Source organism: Electrophorus electricus, chromosome 9, assembly GCF_013358815.1.
Source record: "Electrophorus electricus isolate fEleEle1 chromosome 9, fEleEle1.pri, whole genome shotgun sequence".
In the NCBI taxonomy this organism is placed as follows: Eukaryota; Metazoa; Chordata; class Actinopteri; order Gymnotiformes; family Gymnotidae; genus Electrophorus; species Electrophorus electricus.
The window spans coordinates 4,492,038-4,514,056 of NC_049543.1; the positions used below are offsets into that span (position 1 = coordinate 4,492,038).

At 40.8% G+C, this 22,019-nt stretch overlaps 4 protein-coding genes across 4 annotated transcripts; 3 read left to right on the forward strand and 1 right to left on the reverse strand.

Annotated features, from left to right (window-relative positions):
* The first annotated feature begins 1,690 nt into the window (after positions 1–1,690).
* Positions 1,691–3,229, forward strand: LOC113577963 (lysophosphatidic acid receptor 6-like). Its single transcript, XM_027010895.1, has 2 exons — positions 1,691–1,740; positions 2,189–3,229. Exons 1-2 carry the CDS (start codon positions 1,738–1,740, stop codon positions 3,227–3,229), a joined length of 1,044 nt encoding a protein of 347 aa, XP_026866696.1. The 5' UTR covers positions 1,691–1,737.
* A 1,528-nt stretch (positions 3,230–4,757) lies between these two features.
* LOC113577954 (cysteinyl leukotriene receptor 1-like) lies at positions 4,758–6,389 on the forward strand. The gene is made up of 2 exons (XM_027010886.2): positions 4,758–5,836; positions 6,155–6,389. The coding sequence occupies exons 1-2, from the start codon at positions 4,787–4,789 to the stop codon at positions 6,209–6,211; spliced, it is 1,107 nt and encodes a 368-aa protein (XP_026866687.2). The 5' UTR covers positions 4,758–4,786; the 3' UTR covers positions 6,212–6,389.
* A 1,819-nt stretch (positions 6,390–8,208) lies between these two features.
* Positions 8,209–21,388, forward strand: arrdc1a (arrestin domain containing 1a). Its single transcript, XM_027010883.2, has 8 exons — positions 8,209–8,357; positions 15,294–15,404; positions 15,970–16,020; positions 17,922–18,076; positions 18,199–18,381; positions 19,133–19,309; positions 19,638–20,163; positions 20,750–21,388. The coding sequence occupies exons 1-8, from the start codon at positions 8,240–8,242 to the stop codon at positions 20,788–20,790; spliced, it is 1,362 nt and encodes a 453-aa protein (XP_026866684.1). The 5' UTR covers positions 8,209–8,239; the 3' UTR covers positions 20,791–21,388.
* On the reverse strand, positions 12,130–13,537 carry LOC118242007 (cysteinyl leukotriene receptor 1-like). The gene has a single exon (XM_035530071.1). It carries the CDS (start codon positions 13,528–13,530, stop codon positions 12,463–12,465), a length of 1,068 nt encoding a protein of 355 aa, XP_035385964.1. The 5' UTR covers positions 13,531–13,537; the 3' UTR covers positions 12,130–12,462.
* Positions 21,389–22,019: the final 631 nt, after the last annotated feature.

A 22,019-nucleotide genomic window follows, 5' to 3' on the forward strand; every position in this document is an offset into this window, starting at 1 on the left:
ACTCTGGATGGGGTGCTGGGTCGTCTGGCCTGGGTGTGGGACAGACAGAAGCTCCACAGCCTCGCTCCTCCTACCCCACATCTTCACATGTGCCTCACCTGTCCTACAAATGAGGAAAGCTACAATGCATCTCACTGAGTCACTAACGCTTCCATAAAGCAGTGGCACATGGGGAAGTCTTCTACCTGCTAGACATGAGTGACTGAGTTACAAAACAGGTCCATGAAGTGTTTCTCATCTAAAATTTTGCATTCATTCATACATCTTTCAAGCCACTTAATCTAATTCAGAGTGATTGTGGTGGGGGTGGGGGGTCAGAACCTATCCCAGTAGCCCTGGGCAGGAATCAACCCTGGACAGGGTGCCAGTCCACAGAGTGCACACTCTAGGCCAATTTAGAGATGCCAATCAAAATAAGGTGCACATCTTTTAGAATATGGGAGGAAACCCACACAGGCACAGGGAGAACGTGCCTGAACTCCCCAGACAGCAGGTGGGCTGGTAATCAAACACAGGTCACTGAAGCTGTGAGGTGGTAGTGCTAACAGATAACTTGGGGCCACAGATTGTAATCATGCAGTCTTGTTGTTGGACCTGAACATCTGCCAAGGATGATTTTCATGGGGCCTTTTTGCCTCTATAGTACATTAAAAGGCAGAAAAATGTCTTTCAAGTGGAAACAGTGTTACTGCTGAGAGAAAATGTAATTTACTCAAACAAAAGAAGTTCTTACAATACACAAAAGAACTGCAGTCACTTTCTTTATGATTTTTTTTTTTTAATTTAGAGTTTCCAAATTGCAAAACTTGTTCTGGGCCTAACGTTTTGCATATTCACTGATGAAGGCTTTATTAAACATTTAACCAAATGATTAGACATGTTCTTAAGCAAGCTAAGATCACCTGTTTCAGCCTGCGTTTGTTTACTGTTTGCATCTCTGTTTAATTTAATGGCAGCTCAGAATTTGGTTTTCCAATACACTCCAGCAAATCCAGAGGTTTCCCAGTTGCCCTTTCTAGCACTGGCACTGGGGTACACATTTTCCACAAACAGGACATTATTCTGTAAATGCAAAATGCAGAAATTCCCCTTATTAGCCCTTCTGTTAGTTATTGTTTAATTGCAAATAGAGAAACACAAAGTTGTGTGAATGTTTTGAAAATTACAAAAGGAAAGAATGAATATTATATATCCTAATTGGTAATCTTGCCAAAACTGATTCATTTTGTGCTTTACAGTTGGGGTTCATCCTCCAAACATAATGAACAAAGTGTCTTTCATAGAACGTCCAAGCAAGAACGTTAATGATCTATTACCACAGCAACACCATTCCATTTGTATGTGTGATTCAGCTCGAAAATGTGCATTACTTCACCAGTAATGAATAAATGTACATATATAAAATGACACACCAAATTTAGACTTTCTTTCTTTTTTTTTATTAAGACATTATCTTGAGGTTAATAGCTAGTTATTTTGTCGACACATTTCCCTGTATAAGCACAATGAAACTGTAGACAACACCAGCATAGTCACTGGGTAAGATGTTGGAGTGTTGACGCACAGGTTTAACACTTATGCAGACACTTCTTCATTCAAACATCCTCCACAGTTATTTATGAACAAAACAGTGACCTTAGCAGACAGGACGTCATTTAAAGGCATTACGGGTAAGCAGAAGCTACACAAGCCACTGCAAACTAGCCTAACCCACATTTACAATCAGAATCCATTTACATGGTAAGCAGCTCAAACCTATTTAAATTATTATCATTTAACTATCTATATCAATTATAGTTTGCTGGAGTGTATAACTGTATTTTACTTGTTTTTATGCACAGCTACATGCTGCAGTTTCTTTAACAAAAAATCAATATAGTATGTAATATTTGCATGGTTGAAAATATATAATTTTGTAAGCAACAACACAGATTTATTAGCAATATAGCTATAGAAGGCAGGTATGGAAGTGGCTGATGAGTATAAATTCCATCGAGGTGACCTTGATAATAGCCTAATATTGAAAAAGATAAATATTTCATGGATTATCATCAAATTTTAATACAGGAGCATTAATCATTTTTAATCTTGAGCAATGCCCATGTTAGATATGTGTGGGAGATTATAGTGTTTCTCTTGTACTGGGCTCCATTAACAAGTTCTCTTTACTCAAATTTGCCTTCTGTAGATGAACAACACCAACTTGTGTGCAGTGAAGCAGCAGCATATGTTCACTGCTGTGCTCTTTTGCCTGGTCCTCCTGCTCGGCCTCTTCCTCAACGTCTTCAGCATGTGGGTGTTCTGTTGCCGCATGCCGGAATGGAAAGCTGGTACCGTGCTCCAGTTCCACCTGGCCATCAGCGATGTCATCGTTTGTCCACTAGGACCCGTCATTGTGCTTTATTTCGCTCAGGGAAAGTACTTTTGGGATACCTTTTGGCGTGTAACGTGCCGTCTCAAAATTATATTAATGACGGTTCACTTCTATGGTAGTATCTTCTTTCTTACTCTTATAAGCATCCACCGTTATGTGTCTGTGGTCTACCACCATCAGGACTCCCGAATGAAACAAAAGGACTTTGTTCACAAGCTTTGCCTAGGAGTCTGGGTGGCTGTGTTTTTAAAAGGAATACTGCTGGTTTCTTTTTTTGACAGCAGCAGCAATAATGGGAATATCACGATATGTTTATACATCCACCAGGGACAAACGACTGAGATGTGTTTTGCCATCAACTTCATTCTAGTCATTTTCGGTTTCCTTATTCCATTCACGGTGTCAGTGGTCTGCTACAGCCGCCTGGTGTGGTCTGTGTCAGGTATCAGTGTTTGTCACCCGAAAGGCAAGCTGATAAAGAGGAAGTCACACAAAATGGTGACTGCCTGCCTGGTGATATTTGGCCTGTGTTTCATGCCCATGAATGTGGTTCGCATTGCGATGGTGGTGGTGAAGTTTTTTTTTCCTAAAAACTGCGATCTTCTTGATGGAGTGGAGGTAGCATACTTCGTCACATGGATCGTTTCTTTAATTAACTGCAGCCTCGACCCACTCATATATTGTTTTGCCTCACAGAAGTTCACTAAGGCTGTTCGCAGTTCCCTGAGAAAGATAAGGGTCCACATCCAAACAGCTCGCCAGGACGCAGAAGAAGACAGTGGTCTGACAACACATGTCAGACCTGCCACAGGGACCATTACTGGGAAACGTATGACTATGACTGACACTCGCTGACAAAGGTTTACGTTTATGGCATTTAGTAGACAATCTTATACAGAGTGATGTACAAAATTGTTTTGTCATTTTCTCATAAAATGCATCCTGGCCAATACAGTCGGTTACAGTCAAAGATACTGTTGAACTGGAATACTGCTAAATACAGGGGTCAAAGCTTATAACTAGAAAGAAACGCAAAAGGGGGGAATCGATTGAAAATTTAATTATCGTTCATATATGCTGAACACTTCCAGGGTGGGGTGGAGTGAGTGGTGGTTGAGAGCAGTTTTGTTTTGTATATAAAATAATATATAGGCATAGGCATTATACATATATTTTAATTCAAAATGCTTTTAAGATGATAAAAGATAATAATATGTGAAACATATAATCAGTCATTTATATTCAAATCTGGTATTGTAGCTCATCGTGTTTTTTAAATTTAATTTAATTTAATTTAATTTAACTATTCAAAGTGATACAAATCAAAGTGATGCACAGAATAGGAAATTTATATGTATCTGCCCTCATCTCACAAAAAGAAACTTGACCTTGTCAGAATTCCACATTACTTATAATGAAAAAAAGCAATGTAAATATATACATACAATGTAAAGTATTCTATAAATAAAAAAACAAAACAAAATTAAACATTTGCTAATAAGCCACGTTTAACAATTATGTTTTATCAAACCACAAAAACACAAGCTGTGTCCCAGTTCCTAACAATAGATCCTCAAAAGGGCTGTTTGCTGGGTACAGGATGAATGTATCTTAGTGTAGATTGACAAAAGAAGCCTTCACAAAAGAACAAGTTTACCCTTATGTTGCATTACGTCGGCTCAGACCATACAAGGATAGATCAGTTGACAGAATATGCTGCAGAAAAAATAAGGGAACCAGATGCAGTGTCCAAATTTGAAAGAGAATTCTACGTCATTTATTTTTAGAACTCCGCAGTGAAACAGCAGATTCTATGAGGGGCATAAAAGTGCAGAGGACTGTTCGGTTTTCTGTAATCAACTACAAATTTCAACAGGTCATCTGTACTATCTAACCAGGATATTTTGTCACTGTATGGAAGCAGTACACTTGAAGCGTGTGAACGTGACAAAGCAATTATATTCAGAACACATGATGTTGTAGTTGCTCTGGTTATCTTCCTCAGTACGGTGGGGCCCACTAACATTTAAATGCAATTCGCCCTCATGATCATTTTGTATATTTTGAAAAATATCAGTGCTTTCAAAACACAAGAGCATTTATGTCCATCAAGCAAGCACAGCAAAATTTCCCAGGTTAACTGTTTTATTTGGCTGTTTCAGAGGGAGCATTTTATGTTGTATTTGTGGTTAATATTTTGTGACAATTTAATTATACTTGATGGATTTGGTTAGATTAGGAAGGATTATGTTGTTCCTAAAACAGATCAATGTTCTAGTGTTTAGAATGTTCTATGTTCTAGTGTTCTATGTTTAGAACTGTTCTCGAACAACAACAACAACAACAACAAAAATTCTCATAGACGAACTGCTCTACCATTGGTCACTTCTTCTTCCCTTTTCCCCTGCATGGATGATCTGGGCTAGAATACAACCACTTTCATTTTGTCCATCTCCCTCCATGATGAGCATCTCAGTTCCTCCTGGTGTGGCGCCTTTGAACAACAGCGAGGAGCCCTCTGAGGCTCAGTGTCATCCAGGAGCCCAGCACGTCTCACTCTTGGTGCTCCTCTGCCTGTTCCATCTGATGGGACTCTTCCTCAACGGCTTCAGCCTGTGGGTGTTTACCTGCCGGATGTCCAAGTGGAGCGCAGGCACAGTTCTGCAGTTCAACCTGGCCGTGAGCGACGCCATCGCCTCGCCTGCCACGCCGCTGTTGGCCGTCTACCTGGCCAGTGAGAGCCAATGGAAGTTTGGGAGTTTTGCTTGCCAGCTGAATATTGCCCTGCTCTGTGCCCACTTCTATGGTAGCGTCTTCTTCCTCATGCTCATCAGCGTTCACCGCTACATTGCAGTGGTCCGCTTTAACCGATCTTCGCTGATGAAACGGAAAGACTTTGTGAAGAAGCTGTGCTGTGGAGTGTGGTGTTTCTTGCTGGTTTTGGGCCTAAGCTTTGGGTTTCTCCTGCCTGTCACCACTGATGATCACAAGCTGTGCCTGTCCATACATCAGAAGAATCGCACAGAAGCGTACATCGCCATCAACTTCATGCTCTTCATTCTTGGTTTCATTGTGCCTTTAATTGTGTCTTTAATTTGCTACAGCTGCCTGGCGACCTCAGTTTCCCGTATCAATGTTAGCTCGTCCCAGGGTCAGTCGATCAAGATGAAGTCACTGAAGATGATCGGAATATGTCTGATCATCTTTGGGCTGTGCTTTCTTCCTCTCAATGTGGTGCGGACAGTCCTAGTTGTTATTAAGAAGTACTACCCTAAGAAATGCGAGCTTCTTTTACGACTGGAAACTGCATATTATGCATCCTACATCCTGGGAGGAATTAACTGCTGCTTGGATCCCTTTATCTATTTCTTTGGCTCACACAATTTTAAGAAAACATTCAGAAAATCACTGAGAATAATAAGGGTTCAGCAGGACAGAGAAAATAGAACCGAATCGGAGACAGTAAGTTACAGTGTAAATAAAAATGTTGTCTATACGGTCACTTCTTAAATGTAAATATACAATTATGCTATTATTTGGCTTGGAACATGTTTATTATGTCATATCTGCAGATTATTAAAATATAATTGTCCATCTTCAGTTAACATAGAATCTCTTTGTCCTTACCACTAATATTTTCATCTCTTTGGTTGGTCAATTTTACCTTCTGTTCAGCTGCTTTCCTTCTGTAGCATATTGCGTGCTAGTGTTAAGTGTGAATATAGCACTCAACCTGAAGTGCAGTGGTTCTCTTATACATATACATGTCTTTTTTTGCAGGCCAGTATGGATATTAAAATGAAGAATTATGCTGTTCCCTTCAGTGGAAATGCTTAACAATGGTCAGTGGCCTTTAATACCACAGTAAGCTGACATTTTTTAAACAACAGTAATGACACTGATGAGCACTTAGATTGGCTTATGTCTTTTAGTATGATGCAATACTATATGCCACAGTTAATGTATATAATAGCATGTATGCAGTGTACAACAAATGGTGTCACCATAGGTGAATTAAAACAAACAAAGATGTAAATGGCAGTCCCCGTGTTCAAGCACATTTATGTGCATTTGTACTTTGGCAACTGACATGATAGCACCTTTTAGCATGATGCAAGTTCACCTGTCTCTGTGGTTTGTCTTTGAGTTGCGCATCTCAATAGTATTTAAAAAATAAATAAATTTAAAACTAAAAGTTCATCTCTGCTTTGTCAAAACCAATCCAGTAGTCATATTGGTCATATTGTTTAACAAAACACTGAGACCTATAGCTCTCCCCAATTGGTGTTTCAAAGCAAATTTTGCATTCATCCACAACATGTAACTCTGTACATACTATTCCGGTTTGGTGACAGACTGACACCTAATGGCCAAGTTTTAGACACTTGACTCTGAAAAGACCAACTCTTGTAGACTGACTGATATGTGGCAGCCATAGTGAATTTAAAAGTCAACATATATTTGACAATTCTTTGCAAGGAATCCACAGGGACTCTCCAGATTGTTTCTAGACTCATATTAAAAATGATTTACTAAAAGCTGTTTAAACAAATAAAGCTCTGCCCCATGACTGCTGATTGACATGTGACAATATTGCAATATGTTTTTAGTTGGATAGCATTTAAAGTTATCACTTGCAAATATTATAACACCAGTTTTGTGCAGATCTGACAAGAACTGTAAGAGTAATATGTAAAATTAGCAAATTAGCAAAAAATAAATACATTTAAAAAATCTTCATCGCAGAAATTGAAGGGAACTCTACTGGAAGCCAAGGATGAACAAAGAATTTTGATTCTGCGATTTACACTTCAGAAGATACTGCCCAAATTGTTTGGTGCTGCACTGTCGCACCCCCTTCAGCTGGATTTTATTTCCTGACTTCCAAAGCAGCAGCAGGGACGACTAGGTCTACATAACGACTACGTTTCTGTCTCTAGGCTTTCAGATTTGGTCTGCACACTTTATACCATCTGGGCAATGACGGTTAGATTAAGCACCACCAGCCTAAACCCTAAAATGCCTAATGAGTGAATTCGGCATCCATGTCCAATGTTACATGCAAGTTTCTCAAGGTTAGCCATAAAGACATCTTTGACAGCATTTTCTAATTCTAATTTATTTAAAAACTGTGAAAAAAAATGGAAAGGTTAAATTTGAAGTTACAAACATTTCTATTATATGATCATAAGACATTTTAGTAAGGCAATGACCAGTCTTTTTCTGGAACTTTTTACATTTACAGCATTTAGCTGATGCCTTTATCCAAAGTGACTTACAATTAGGACTGAGTACAATTTTTAAAGCAATTTATTTTTAAGGGCCTTGATCAGGGGCCCAACAGTGGCAACCTGGCAGCAGTAGGGCTTGAATTGGCAACCTTCTGATTAATAGTCAGGTACCTTAACCACTGGGTGTGCTAATTTTAATTTAAATTTAACGTGAATCAACCAGCAAGTTCTATTTCAGTACAGAGTTGCCACCGACTGCGACAACTATAAGCAGACTCTATGCACTAATATGACGTCAGAAGTGAAGAGCTCAAGTTCAAAACGTACCTTATCGATAATCTCAAACTACCATGCATCAGCTGGTGAATGAGCAAGGTAATACAAAACCATGCTAAGACTTTTTTTTTTTTTTTTTTTTTTTTTTTAAACCTGAACTTGTGCACCTCTGTTTGTATTTGAACGCCGTTTGTGGGGCAGGAGCCATAGATCTACATATCGGCTACAGGTGAGCACTGTGGAGCACTTCGGACGTGACGTCACGTTGCGCCTGGCAAAGGTGGAAAGTTTCCTACCCTGTCCCTGTCGATCAGACGATCGCGGCCATCCAGTCCGTAGTGGTGGGAAGAAACGAAAGATGGGTAAACTACAGGAATTCGAAATAACTCTGAAAAACAATAAAGTAGTCTACGGTCCTGGCGAATCTATCTCTGGATCTGTGAAAATCTCGACTGCGCAACCAATACAATGTAAAGGTAAGAAATCTAAGTAGTCTGCCAGGCATTTTCTCCTGTTGCTTGTCTTCTGATCACTAAAACACCCAGGCACTGGGGTCCCCCCAATGGATTGCGTTTTTTTTTTATTATATCTAGTGGCTTAACGTTAAACATCCTTATTAGGATACATGTCATTTATTATAGGAGGTAAACACGCGCGTAGGTACTGGCTGGGGCGAAACGGAAATCCAGGGAAAGCCTGTGTCGCTAGTGAACCTACTGTCTGGGCCTACCTAGCTACCTACAGCCGAAGACGAGGGGAGAAAACATTTAAACGTTTTTACGTGTTTGTCACAGATAGTTTTAACTTCACACAAGCCCAAAATTATGTCAGGATCATGATACAGAAACCGATAATTATTTACGAAAGCGTGTGTCCAGGATGTATGATGAAGCCTTGTTTTTTTGAGAGGCTTACACCGCGTTATTAATTATACCTACTGAGCAAGAGTGAAGTATAATGGAACATTTCCTTGTTTATATTAATTGAAGGGTGTTTATTTAGTGAATGCCTTAACTCATTTGTGTGTCTCCACCACTTTGGCCCATATGTTGTTAGTCTGATGTTTATTGTTTTTCCAAGAGGTTCAAATGTATTCAACCCTCAAGCCATTCAAAACCTAGCCTGCGTGGTTAATCATTCACACTATACCTTTAACTGTCTGATCATCGATCTTGATAGTCTATTTTTAAAATCTAGCTAAACATCCTGGAAGTTAAGGCTCTTGGTTCTACCCTTTGTGATAAACATCGTAGTACGTCATCTGACCTTAATTCCAACAACCTGTTGGCCCCACCTAAAGTGCTTTTTCATCTGTTCTTTAGGAGATATGTTTCATATTAACATGTCACTGTTAACAACTTTCCAAGAAAGGCAGACATGTTTATCCATTAAAGACAGGTGGTGAGATAGACACATGTTATTGTACGTTTAACCAGTTTGCCTTCTGTATTTTAACACAATAAAACAAAACTGATTAATAGAAGCAGTATTTGCTGAGACTAGTGTCTTGGTCCAAAGGATTGTCACTTGGTTATGAGAGTTAACTAATGACTTATGAGTGACTAAACACCCTGAAAAGAGTGCACAAGAGAAAATCTCCAGTCATGCCCCACAACAGCTCTGATAATTATAGTTAGTAATGGATAATAATAATTATGAATAATGTCTTGCATTGGGTATCCAGTGATCTTTATTTCTGACTATGGGTTGCTCTATTATACTATAAATATGCTCATTTGAATTTGAGTTAAATTATTATACAAAATGTTTACACTACATTTGGAGGCAAAAGATTTCAAAACTTGTGCTGTACTTTTAATTCTTCTTTGATGGACAGAAGAAAGCAATAATGCTTTCTGTCCTTGGAACAAAGGTACAGGTGTAGCGGCATCTGTGCAGCCAGCCCCAACCTGAAAAGGGATGAGAAAACAGGCAGCTGGCCTCCTGACAACAGCGGCACTGTCTCCTCTGTCACTCGACCCATTTTAACGTTAAGGGCTTTGGCAATAGACAGCTTCTCTTTGTTCTGTGGAAGTAAAGGTTCAGAATCGTTCCTGACCATTTACATTTCAAGAAGCACAAATTTGAGAGAAATGTATTAGTCCCACCGGTGAGGTCTGGCTGGAACTTATGCAAATCCCGTTTGAAGACTCAGTCTTGCAATTAGAACTCTGAAAAGATTAATAACAGTTTACATGAACATGATGATAAATTGCCGTGCTTAAATGTCATGTTGTGGGAAATTGGATCATTAAGTGAAATGGTGTGAAACCTTGTTCTTACATGGTAGGGGAAAGCTGATTGCTAAGGCATTTAGAACTGGTTTGTTGACGTTCCTGGTCAGGCAGGTCAGACAAGAACGAAGCCGAGTACTTCTCATCAGTAAACAACAATGTTTTTAACAGTGGTGAACTTTTCTGTAAGAGTTTAGGCCTTATTGCACAATTAAATGATGTCAGCCAGTACTATGGATCATCTCATGAAGAGGTAGAATCAGCTGTCGGACTTCAGTTGTGTAGAACAATTATCTTTCATTATTATTTCATGATGCTGTATTATGAAATAATCTAGAGATAAACAAACTATTGGTATTATTCAAGTATATTATTAAAATATATGATGCAAAACCTTAACTATCTATTGAAGAGAAAGTTTGTTTCAGTCATGTATGTCATTATTTCCTATAATAAATAATCAAATAGTGTTTTTATCTGTCTCCTTTTACCTGTGTGTATTTGTAGGACATTTTGTTGTTTTATTTATATAATTTTCCTCAACATTCCATTTTCTTTGTACAGTTATTATGCTTTGTTTAGACATGTTCCCTAAGGCTCATGTATCTGTGGTTAGCATTATTCATTGCTGAGAGACTGGGGAAGTGAGCAAAATACAAAGAGCGACGTGTAGGCTTGAGAGAGCTGTTGTCTAGGGCCGTTATTCTCCAGTTGTGCTGTGCATAGCACCCCCTGGTGGTGTGCCAGATAATGGATAATGGAAATTTGGTGGAAAATGTGTTCTGCTGTGATAACACTGTCACTTGGCAAAGCTATTTTCAAAATAATAATAATTTTCCCCAAATTGTGGAGATGCTGATTGCACTCTTCTGGACTGATATATATGTACACAGACATACACACACCTGTCTGTCTGCTTTGGAATCAAGGGTTTGAGTAGTTATGCATCAGAAAGTGCACATACATGCATACATACATATACAAAGTGTAAGTGCAAATGTCCAGGGTGAGGCACAAAGCAGCCATGAATCCATCCAAGCAGTGGCCCCCAAGGATGAGCTGATGAGGAAGTGAATCAGTCAGATTGGGGACATGATCACCATGGAAGCAAAGGAGGTGCATTGGCAAGATGAGCCCCTCCATGGAATGTACCACCCACACAACCTATCAATGGTCAGAAGAGGCAGGACTGATGGACAGCACAGAGTCGCTAATCATGACGGTGCAAGGTGAAGCACTAAGGGAGTGTATCACATGAGACAGGACGCAAGATGCAGACTGTGCAAAAGATACTCAACCAAGGGCCAGGGGTCATAAACAGGCTCACATGCATATGAGCTGAAACTCCCCCCCTGCAGGGGGCAACTGCAGAGACTGGTGGAGAACAACAAGGATAAGGTGAACAAGTAGTGACGAACCAGAGAGATATTGTGATAGTCGTCAAGATGCACAAAACTGCAGTCCTAATAGATCTGGCTTCCCAATGTGGTGGGAAAATTCAAAGAATCTCCGAAGAGATGTAGAGATATTCAAACCTCTAGTAAAATGCAGTGTTTTCAGAGAAACGGGATTTTTCAGACAGAGGTCCTTCAAAAAGAAAACTCCAGCCAAATACATGCAATTTCTAAGGCTCCAGATCTTAGCAGCTCTGCTGTTCACACAATGTTCTCTTGTTGTCCCCACACACACAGTATGCTACAGGAAATACATTTGAGCAAAACGGTCAAAAAGAAGAAGGCAAAATTGCACAACTGAACAGTCATCATGAATCTTCAGATTTGAGGTGAATGGTGGGAAAAATAAATTCTTTATTGACTTAAGACACATTTTAATAATCTGTACAGATATGAAGTTTAGATTTGTGTGTGTCATATGATTGTGAAACTGTAAAGGGAGTTCTGTCTGTATAATTAAATTCTCTGTTTTCTTTAACCTGACTCTCGTTTCTCAGGGGCACGTTTCTCAGAATGAGTGAGACAGAGTCATAGAAGCTAAAAAGCAAGCATGCTTTATTCAGAGATGCATGAATATATACAGATGTCAAAGCAGATGAGTTAGAGCAAATATATAAATGACATAGCAAGTGCTACATGTTCAGACATGAATATATGCTATCAAAAATGAGACAGTTGTCTGTCATCACCTCAAATTATATTTGACATAGTCTTTCACCTATCTAAAAATAGACATGCTAACGACAGAGTATAGATCTTTGATACAGCTGGGTAGAAAAGAATGTGCTATACTGAAAAGAGAAATTCTAACAGTCTGTAAAACGTCCTTGGGTTTGAGAAAGGTACTATATGCATGTAACTACTAATAAACAGTATAACTGTATATTTACTTTTTAGATGACAGCTTTTTTACAGTCTGATTCACTTCCGTTGTCTCTTTCCTTTTGAACGCTTGTTGTTCTCAGTGATTTTCTGAAGGCTTTCCTAAAATTGTGTGAGCCAAAGAAATAGATAAAGGGATCCAAGCAGCAGTTAATTCCTCCCAGGATGTAGGATGCATAATATGCAGTTTCCAGTTGTAAAAGAAGCTGGCATTTCTTAGGGTAGTACTTCTTAACAACAACTGCGACTGTCCGCACCACATTGAGAGGAAGAAGGCACAGCCCAAAGATGATCAGACATATTCCGATCATCTTCAGTGACTTCTTCTTGATCGATTGACCCTGGGGCGAGCTAACATTCATATGGGAAACTGAGGTCGCCAGGCAGCTGTAGCAAATTAAAGACACAATTAAAGGCACAATGAAACCAAGAATGAAGAGCATGAAGTTGATGGCGATGTACGCTTCTGTGCGATTCTTCTGATGTATGGACAGGCACAGCTTGTGATCATCAGTGGTGACAGGCAGGAGAAACCCAAAGCTTAGGCCCAAAACCAGCAAGAAACACCACACTCCACAGCACAGCTTCTTCACAAAGTCTTTCCGTTTCATCAGCGAAGATCGGTTAAAGCGGACCACTGCAATGTAGCGGTGAACGCTGATGAGCATGAGGAAGAAGACGCTACCATAGAAGTGGGCACAGAGCAGGGCAATATTCAGCTGGCAAGCAAAACTCCCAAACTTCCATTGGCTCTCACTGGCCAGGTAGACGGCCAACAGCGGCGTGGCAGGCGAGGCGATGGCGTCGCTCACGGCCAGGTTGAACTGCAGAACTGTGCCTGCGCTCCACTTGGACATCCGGCAGGTAAACACCCACAGGCTGAAGCCGTTGAGGAAGAGTCCCATCAGATGGAACAGGCAGAGGAGCACCAAGAGTGAGACGTGCTGGGCTCCTGGATGACACTGAGCCTCAGAGGGCTCCTCGCTGTTGTTCAAAGGCGCCACACCAGGAGGAACTGAGATGCTCATCATGGAGGGAGATGGACAAAATGAAAGTGGTTGTATTCTAGCCCAGATCATCCATGCAGGGGAAAAGGGAAGAAGAAGTGACCAATGGTAGAGCAGTTCGTCTATGAGAATTTTTGTTGTTGTTGACGAAATGAAGGTGGTTGTATTCTAGCACAGATCATCCATGCAGGGGAAAAGGGAAGAAGAAGTGACCAACGGTAGAGCAGTTCGTCTATGAGAATTTTTGTTGTTGTTGTTGTTGTTCGAGAACAGTTCTAAACATAGAACACTAGAACATAGAACATTCTAAACACTAGAACATTGATCTGGTTTAGGAACAACATAATGCTTCCTAATCTAACCAAATCCATCAAGTATAATTAAATTGTCACAAAATATTAACCACAAATACAACATAAAATGCTCCCTCTGAAACAGCCAAATAAAACAGTTAACCTGGGAAATTTAGCTGTGCTTGCTTGATGGACATAAATGCTCTTGTGTTTTGAAAGCACTGATATTTTTCAAAATATACAAAATGATCATGAGGGCGAATTGCATTTAAATGTTAGTGGGCCCCTCATAGAATCTGCTGTTTCACTGCAGAGTTCTAAAAATAAATGATGTAGAATTATCTTTCAAATTTGGACACTGCATCTGGTTCCCTTATTTTTTCTGCAGCATATTCTGTCAACTGATCTATCCTTGTATGGTCTGAGCCGACGTAATGCAACATAAGGGTAAACTTGTTCTTTTGTGAAGGCTTCTTTTGTCAATCTACACTAAGATACATTCATCCTGTACCCAGCAAACAGCCCTTTTGAGGATCTATCGTTAGGAACTGGGACACAGCTTGTGTTTTTGTGGTTTGCTAAAACATAATTGTTAAACGTGGCTTATTAGCAAATGTTTAATTTTGTTTTATATATTTTTTTTATAGAATACTATAAAAGAGGAGCAGAGGTGCACTGAGAGAGAGACATGCTGGGCTTCTGGAGGACACTCATAGTTGTTATTCATCAAGAGCCCTGTACTGTTGGGAAAATAGTTTGAAAATGAGGTGCTCATCTTTTAGTTGTAGAAAACGAGAAGTGGTTGTGGTCTGGCACTGGTCACCCTCCAAGTGTGGAGAAAAAGAGAAAGAAGAAGTTGGCAATACTGGGTACTGTGTATTGGGTACTGTGTCTGGCACAAGGCATCCTTCCGTAAAGACCTACAGCATATAATTTTAGGTGCTGTATAAGATCATTCACAGGCAGTTTAAAGTGTGCATGTTGATGATTTACAAGAATTTCAAAGGCTCTGATGTAGTCAGGAATCCCAGTGATGATTCTCTGAGTCACCATGACGTTCTATTCTTGTTTATCTACACAAACCATCAAGGAGATTTGTGTGGTACCTTGAGTTCCTGCATGGTTTAACCGCTTGAGAAAATTAACCTCTTCAAAAATGGTGTAAACAGAAAAGAGTGATTCACTAAATTCCCAAGAAAGACCTATTAGCTGTGCTTGACCTAGAACTGTACGTGTGGACAAAAATAGTTTGTAGTAATTTGAATTTCTACACATTACATTTGCAGTATGAATTACAATTTTTGATTCCATGATGTCGATGGTTGAAGAGCATCCTGCCCTATTTTGACCAAAATTATTTGTTTGTTGGCTCACACGAGTCCCATGACTTATTATCGCACTGTGCAATAGCCGTCTCATTGTTGGCGTTCCTCATAAGTTGCCATACCCTTAGTAAACGTTGCCATTGTCAGGTGTTACTGCCCCCTTATGTAACTTACAATAATTCAATTTGTTCCCATTTTGTTTTGTTTGAATGTGCAGCAATCAAGGTGAACTGCCAGGGTTTCTGCGGGGTGACAAGCAAGGCGAATGACACGGCGTGGGTGGAGGAGGAGCAGTACTTCAGCAGTACTCTCTCTGTGGCAGATAAAGGTACTCACAAAAGAACATCACCCTACACTTCCGCCGAGCCCTTCCCTGCACCAGGGCCCCATTATCACCACAGAATGTCCCTGCTCTGGCCGCTTTTTGTTTGGAAGACGAAGATGAAGAAGAAGAAGAAGAAGAACCTGGCCAAACGAGAGGATCGTGTAGTCGGAAAAGATATCGGCGCGCCTTCTGCACCGAGCAGTTTTAAGCATGATACTGCTAATGAAACTTCATATCATTACCCCATGAACCCCGCAGGATCCAGTCTTTTGACACCGTGTGACCACTAGCTGGGAGGTGCGTCTCTGACGAACGATGCTAGGAGATAGCAGATGGACAGAAATGAGAAAACTGAGAGGGGATTTGGGAGTAGTTATAATGACATCAGCGAGAGAGAGAGAGCGCGTTGAACATGGGGGACCTTAGGTTGGTCTTTATTTTGGGCAGGGATCAAAAAGTAATGTTTTAAAGTGCATTTCCTTTCAATTGTGCTGCCCACATTGGGTTTTGAGCTTAGTCATCTGATGTTTTCAGAACGCCTAACGCACCGTCTGTTTACTTCCTCTAGGTACTCTGAAACAGGGCACACACAATTTCACGTTCAAGTTTCTCATACCAGGTGAGACAGCACAGTGACGGCATCAAACACACACCTGTCTCCCTGCATTCCTTTACACATAGACACACCCAAGGGAGTTTCTTTTTGTTTAGCTTGAAAAACAGAGTGCAAACACAAATACTTGTGATGGTTCATTTTTTGTGTAAAAACTTTGAGTCTAACTGATGTAGTATCCTGTGGCTGTGGTTGTGGTAAAATTGTTTCTGTTCTCAGATATGTGTACAACTGAAGCACATAGCCAAGGGGTTTATGGTTGAGCCCTTGTGCCACTTAAAAAACCCAGGGAACCTAAATCTGTTTTCTTTCTGATTAAGATGATCTAAGGACATGACGTACATGTACTGTACATAAGAAGAGTTTCTTCCTTTCTGATGAAAATGTTGTGTAAGACTTAGTGAGATACGCACTTGCTCATACTGGAAAAGGCTGAGAACGCAGGAACACAGTTTACGGAAGCTGCCTCAGCTTTGATTGCTGAGAGCAAGTTAGAACATATTACCAGATATTACCAAGCCTTAATCAGTTATTACAGGGCAATTTGCATCTTTGGGACTGAACTGAATTGAAATGTTAACTGTAATGTTTATACATGTGGATCAACACACTGCAGTGCACCAAGATTGCATAAACCCACTATTCCGTCAACACCCCTGAACAAGACGTTTTAGTGCCTGAACTTCAGAATTATTTGTGTTGCTATTGGAATCATTCTGGTTCTCCCATCTTGCACAATTATATTCAACCCTGCCTGAATATTGTAGCAGGTAGCACGTGTGTGACAGTGAACTGTAAGTCAAGCATGCTAATTGGGCTGATGAGCCAATTTAGTTGTTTTTATTTATCAGATTTCTCTTTCATTTTTATTTTTAACTGAAAGATTACTGAATATCTAATACTAAACACTCTAGTGTCATTCAAAACATTTAAAAACTTTACATTGTGTTCTCTGGCTCTTTACAAGCTTGTGTCCTTAGAAATGGGCCTTATGAGCATTAGTGTAGACTCCTACACCATCGATGGGAGTAGACATTATGAAAGTTATAAAAGTATTTAGTAAATAGCCTGAAGCAGATTCGTTAAATGGGGAAGTGATTGGTTTCAGTGCTACTGATTAAACAGGCCTTCAGAAAGATCTGGCTCCAGTAGCACTTGCCTGTAAATTTGGGGAAACTTGCCAAGAAGAAATTTTACAAGGCTTGATTGTGAGTCATACATGAGGCCCAGTCATGCTCTAAATGACACTGATGGAGATTCTCAATTGACCGTGCTTTTGTAGCGTTGGGTCAGGTTAAATCTGTGTGGAAAACCAGGCCAGATTACATGATTCTGGTTGAGAAGAGTCGAAGATGGCTATGAAACTGTTTGTTGCTCATGTGTCCATGCGCTGACATGAAGAAAGTACATGTGAAGAGTAAACAGTGAATTCCTTATTTTCACTGAAACATCTTTAAATCAGTTTGACATTTCCGTGTTTTAAATAGATCTTAGTCATTGGGAGTACTATGTACAGATGTTGTCATGTCTGAGGGTTGCTCTTTATACGAAGCACTAAAGAGGGTGGACCTAATCTCATCGCTTAGCCTTACAGTGGATTTGGCTTCCTTAGCAACGTGAAACAAACCCAGAAATTGGCCCTGCCTTGTGTTAGCAGCTATGGTGTTGCTCAAGATACTTGAATCTTCCACCAGCTGTTCCCCCACGTGGCCGTAATGTAATAATGTAATTCTGTGAGGGCCTTTTGAACTATGATATTTGGATAGGCTATTTCTGCATCTTATGGACTATTGCGATAGTCATTGTTTTGATATTAAATCATGAATTGTCTTCAGATTTTATTAATGGTGGTGGTGGGGGGGGGGGATTTTGGAAGACACCAACACTGTTTGTTATTTTTCCAATAGCCACAGCTCCCACGTCATATGAAGGCCCATATGGAAGGATTATGTACAGAATCAGAGCACTTATTGACACTCCTCGCTTCTCCAAGGACTACAAGATGGAGAAACCCTTCTACATGCTCAACAACATTGACCTCAACGAAGTTCCTGACATACACGTTAGTTGACTGCACTCACATGACTAATGCCCTATAACCCATGTGACTACCGCTCTTCTGCATGCTGTCCGCCATTCCGGATGTATCGGCCCAACACCTTCACCTTGCGTTTCGTTTAACAGGAGCCGAACTCTTCGTCTGTGACCAAGAACTTTTCCTACATGCTGGTGAAGAACGGAACAGTGCTGCTGACGACCGAAACTGACCTTCGAGGTTACACCCCGGGCCAGGTCATCAAACTGTCCACCAAGATCGACAACAGGTCGGGGAAATCCACAGGCTACGTGGTGGCCAGCCTAATGCAGGTAGCGACTGAGCATTTCACCCCATCTGTATCCCACAATCCCACTGTGTGACACCGGAGCCAAGGCTAGGCTTGCTGTACGTCCTTACATCTCCGCCCCAGCTTACCTAGCAGCATGTTTCGCTACCTCCTTCCCTATAGAACAGCCCATGTCACGTGTACGGGCTGCTGTGTAAGGTAGGAGGGAAGGAAACCCGTTCAGCTGATACTTCTGCACATTGTGAGTGTGCGGGCTACTGTATTATAGGGAAGGAGACATTAAGAAAGGTAAGGGTCTCTGCCCCCTTGGATCTGTAAAATCGAAGTCAGTGAAGTTGATGAAAGATAGGAGATACGAGCATTTTTCCTAGTGTCGGTAAGTAACTGAGTTTTGGACATATTGGAAGTTTAAGGGAATTGAGATGGAGACCTGATGATAACTTGGTTACAGTAGCGAGAACATAGTGTAATAAAGGCATGAGCCAGTGTTTCTGCCTCGTGGAAATGAAGTGGAGAGAGAAGGCAACGTGGCAAAGATGGGAACAGGCTGCGCTGCTTAATGAGTTTTGGGACTGAAAAGAGTGTGTGGAATCAAATAATTCCAAGGTTTTGGCTAGCCTATCGCAGGTACCAGTTTAGCATTCCTGCCCCAAAATATTCCGCGGTCTGACAGCGTGACACCGGAACCAAAGCTAGGCCCGACGTGCATGCGTCAGCTTCCCAGCTTTCTCCACAGCATTGCTCAGCAGTTGCATTACCTCGTGTGCCACCAGAAAGTGACGTATCGCACGAAGAAGCCGACGCACGACCTGAGGGCGATAGCGGAAGTGGAAGGGGCCGGGGTGAAGCCGGGGAAGCAGGCGGAGTGGAAGGAGCAGATCATTGTTCCCCCTTTGCCTCAGTCCTCTGTGGCTGGCTGTAACCTCATCGAGATCGCCTATTTCATCCAGGTGAGGGGTGCTTCATTCATTTGAGTAAACATCATCTCCTAAGTGTTTACACTGTTGGGTGCTGGATATGTTGTGTTTTTTAGTCATTTCTCTGTAATTAAGTCTTTCACGTGTGCATGGTAGATGTAATGGTGCCCTTTGAAAGGCAGTAAGCTGCAGGTCACTAGCTCTGCACTAAATGCAGTTTAGCCGGCGCTCATGTAGGTTACAATTAGCATTTCCTGTTTCCTCTTCAGACCTTATCCTGCTTTTTTTCTTTTCCTGCTCTGTGTGTATATTGTCTTTCTTCCCTTCTCTTATAGAACTGTAAAACCCTCTCATTTGCCAGGTCTCCCTGAAGTACCCGGAAACGTTGGTCACCTTGCCCATCTGCATCGGAAACATCGCAGTCGACCCCAGCCGGCGTGCAGCTGCCAAGCCCCTGCCTCCCATCCCGGCTCCGCGCAATGCTGCGTATGCCCCGCCCACCTCTCCCAGCCCAGCCCCCTCCCCCAGGCCTGCCCCTCGACCACGGCCACGCAGCATGCTCGTCTCGCCCAGTGCTCCTCCTGCTGAGCCGGATGGGATGGGCGGAGAGGGTGGTGAGAGTGAAGAGATCCCCACCAAGAGCCACTCCCAGCAGCAAGGTGGAGGCCCAGTGCCGGTCTTGTCTCCCAGCGCCTTCAGCTATGCCCCGGGCCTCGCCTTCCCACAGCGACCCAATGGCACCAACGCCTCCGATGCTTCAGCGCCTCTGTTCTGCCTGTCCACAGGGGCCACTATCCCATTCTTCAGTGAGGGGAACATCGCCCCTATCCCAACTTCATGCTCCCTGATCCTACCACCGGACTACCAGAGTTCAGCTCAGCCAAGCGGTGAGGCCCCGTAGCGTGGCAGCGTTATCATTTGCGGTCTTTTGGTTAAGATTTTTTTTTGAAACTCTACAGAATTTGGTCTTTTAATTTGCTGTTAATTGTTGATGAAAAAGAGGCATCTGAAATGGGCCCTTGGGTCTGCCAGATTGTTGTCATGCAACAAGACTGGAGTAAAATGGTTCTCATGTACATAAATGGAATGGTACAGTCAGTTCTAATCCTTAAACCAGTATTTTGTAGCCGCTGCACCTGGATTGCCGCAGTTCACAACCAGAACCCAATAAACCTGGAAATGAAATCTTGAGCCGAACCAGAGAAACAGTAAAACTCTGCTGGACTTTAGGACAGTTTTGGGCAAACATGTACTTAAATAAGGGTTATGATCTGAAACTGGCTAGAAATACTGATAGTTCTGTTGTACACCCTAATGGTGTAAGTGCTAATTTGTGGATATCTTGAGATATTTATCTTGTGGATGTTTTACAGTTAGATGAAATTTTTTTTAACTATATTTGTTATATACCTTATTTCTTTTTGTGACATTTTAAGTAATGCTAATTATTGAATGTTTTGCTTTCTTCTTCAGCGCCTCCACCATCGTACGAAGACAGCTGCACCAACACATAAAGGATTTATACAGTGTCTGATGTATAGAGGATGACTTATTGTGGATGACTCCTTTTGTAAACATGTACTTTGTAGGACTGGTCTTCTCTTAATCACAGTTCTTGCACTTTTGGGACATTGGGACCACGTTCACACCGGAGGTTCTTTGATTTAAGCAAAAGGATTTACTGAAATATCTTCTTTAAGCTTGGAAGTGCGTCTGTGATGCCCCTCATTTTAATGTATTTTTCTTTTTAGTTTATTACCATTCTTTAAGTTATTCCTCATCAATATTTGAACATCCTGTGGAAAAGGTTTTTTTTGTTTTTTTTTAAAGCAATGTTATTAAAATTATTTCACATATTTTATAACTTAAGATGAATATCTAAGCCCTAGGAACAGAAGAAGAATGGTTCGATCCCTGTTGGGACTTAGTTTGACTTCTTTTTTAGAGGTTTTTTCTGGAGGGTCTACAACTACATTCATTTGGCAATAAAATGTAACAACATTTACGTTAAGATTGTTCACTTAAGACATTATAAAAGTAAATACTGTTTGTTCATTTCACTTAAGGTCAGAGAGTTGTGTTGCATAAAATAAAGCTGTAATTCAGATTACATTTAAAGTGAATGTTTTGTAAGCCATCTTTTGTTGCTTTGTATTTGTTGTAAATAATTGTCTTGATCCTTTTCCCAACATATCAAAAAACGAACAAGGATAGTACTATAGCCAGTGAGCCATGGGTCTTCACAACTATATTAATGCAAGTTCACCAGTGTCTGTGTTTTGTTTTGGATTGTGGATCTCAGGAGTGATCTATTTTAAATCCAGTAGTTTAAACAAGTAGTTTTTCTCTTGTTTTATAAAAAGCAATTCAGCAGTCAAATTATTTATATCTGACACAAGTTGAGGATCATAACACTCCCAAAAGGCCAATTCAAAACAACAGTTGGTTTGTACCCACATCATGTTCTTTTGTAAATGCCATTCAAATTTTGTGACAATTGGACAAACCATGACAGAATTTTAGCCAGTTGATTAATAAAGAGACCTCCAAAAAAGGCTGACTGATATGTGACAGGTATAGTGTGTTAAAAGGCCAACATATTTTTTTTAATCTTTATTTACAAAGAAGCTCCCCTATTGAAATGATTGCGAAAGGCCAATGATTAGATTTGAAAGTGTATTTGACCAACCAGGGTTTTAATAATAGTGAGGCTTATAATAGTTATTTATGGAACACTTTGATC

Bases quoted from the DNA above. Each gene is read 5' to 3' on its own strand.
- LOC113577954 (XM_027010886.2), top strand. From the start codon at position 4,787: ATGATCTGGGCTAGAATACAACCACTTTCATTTTGTCCATCTCCCTCC. The intron at 5,837-6,154 runs GTAAGTTACAGT...CTTTTTTTGCAG, and splicing joins ATAGAACCGAATCGGAGACA to GCCAGTATGGATATTAAAAT.
- arrdc1a (XM_027010883.2), top strand. From the start codon at position 8,240: ATGGGTAAACTACAGGAATTCGAAATAACTCTGAAAAACAATAAAGTA. The intron at 8,358-15,293 runs GTAAGAAATCTA...TTGAATGTGCAG, and splicing joins GCAACCAATACAATGTAAAG to CAATCAAGGTGAACTGCCAG. The intron at 20,164-20,749 runs GTGAGGCCCCGT...TTTCTTCTTCAG, and splicing joins GAGTTCAGCTCAGCCAAGCG to CGCCTCCACCATCGTACGAA.
- LOC118242007 (XM_035530071.1), bottom strand. From the start codon at position 13,530: ATGATCTGGGCTAGAATACAACCACTTTCATTTTGTCCATCTCCCTCC.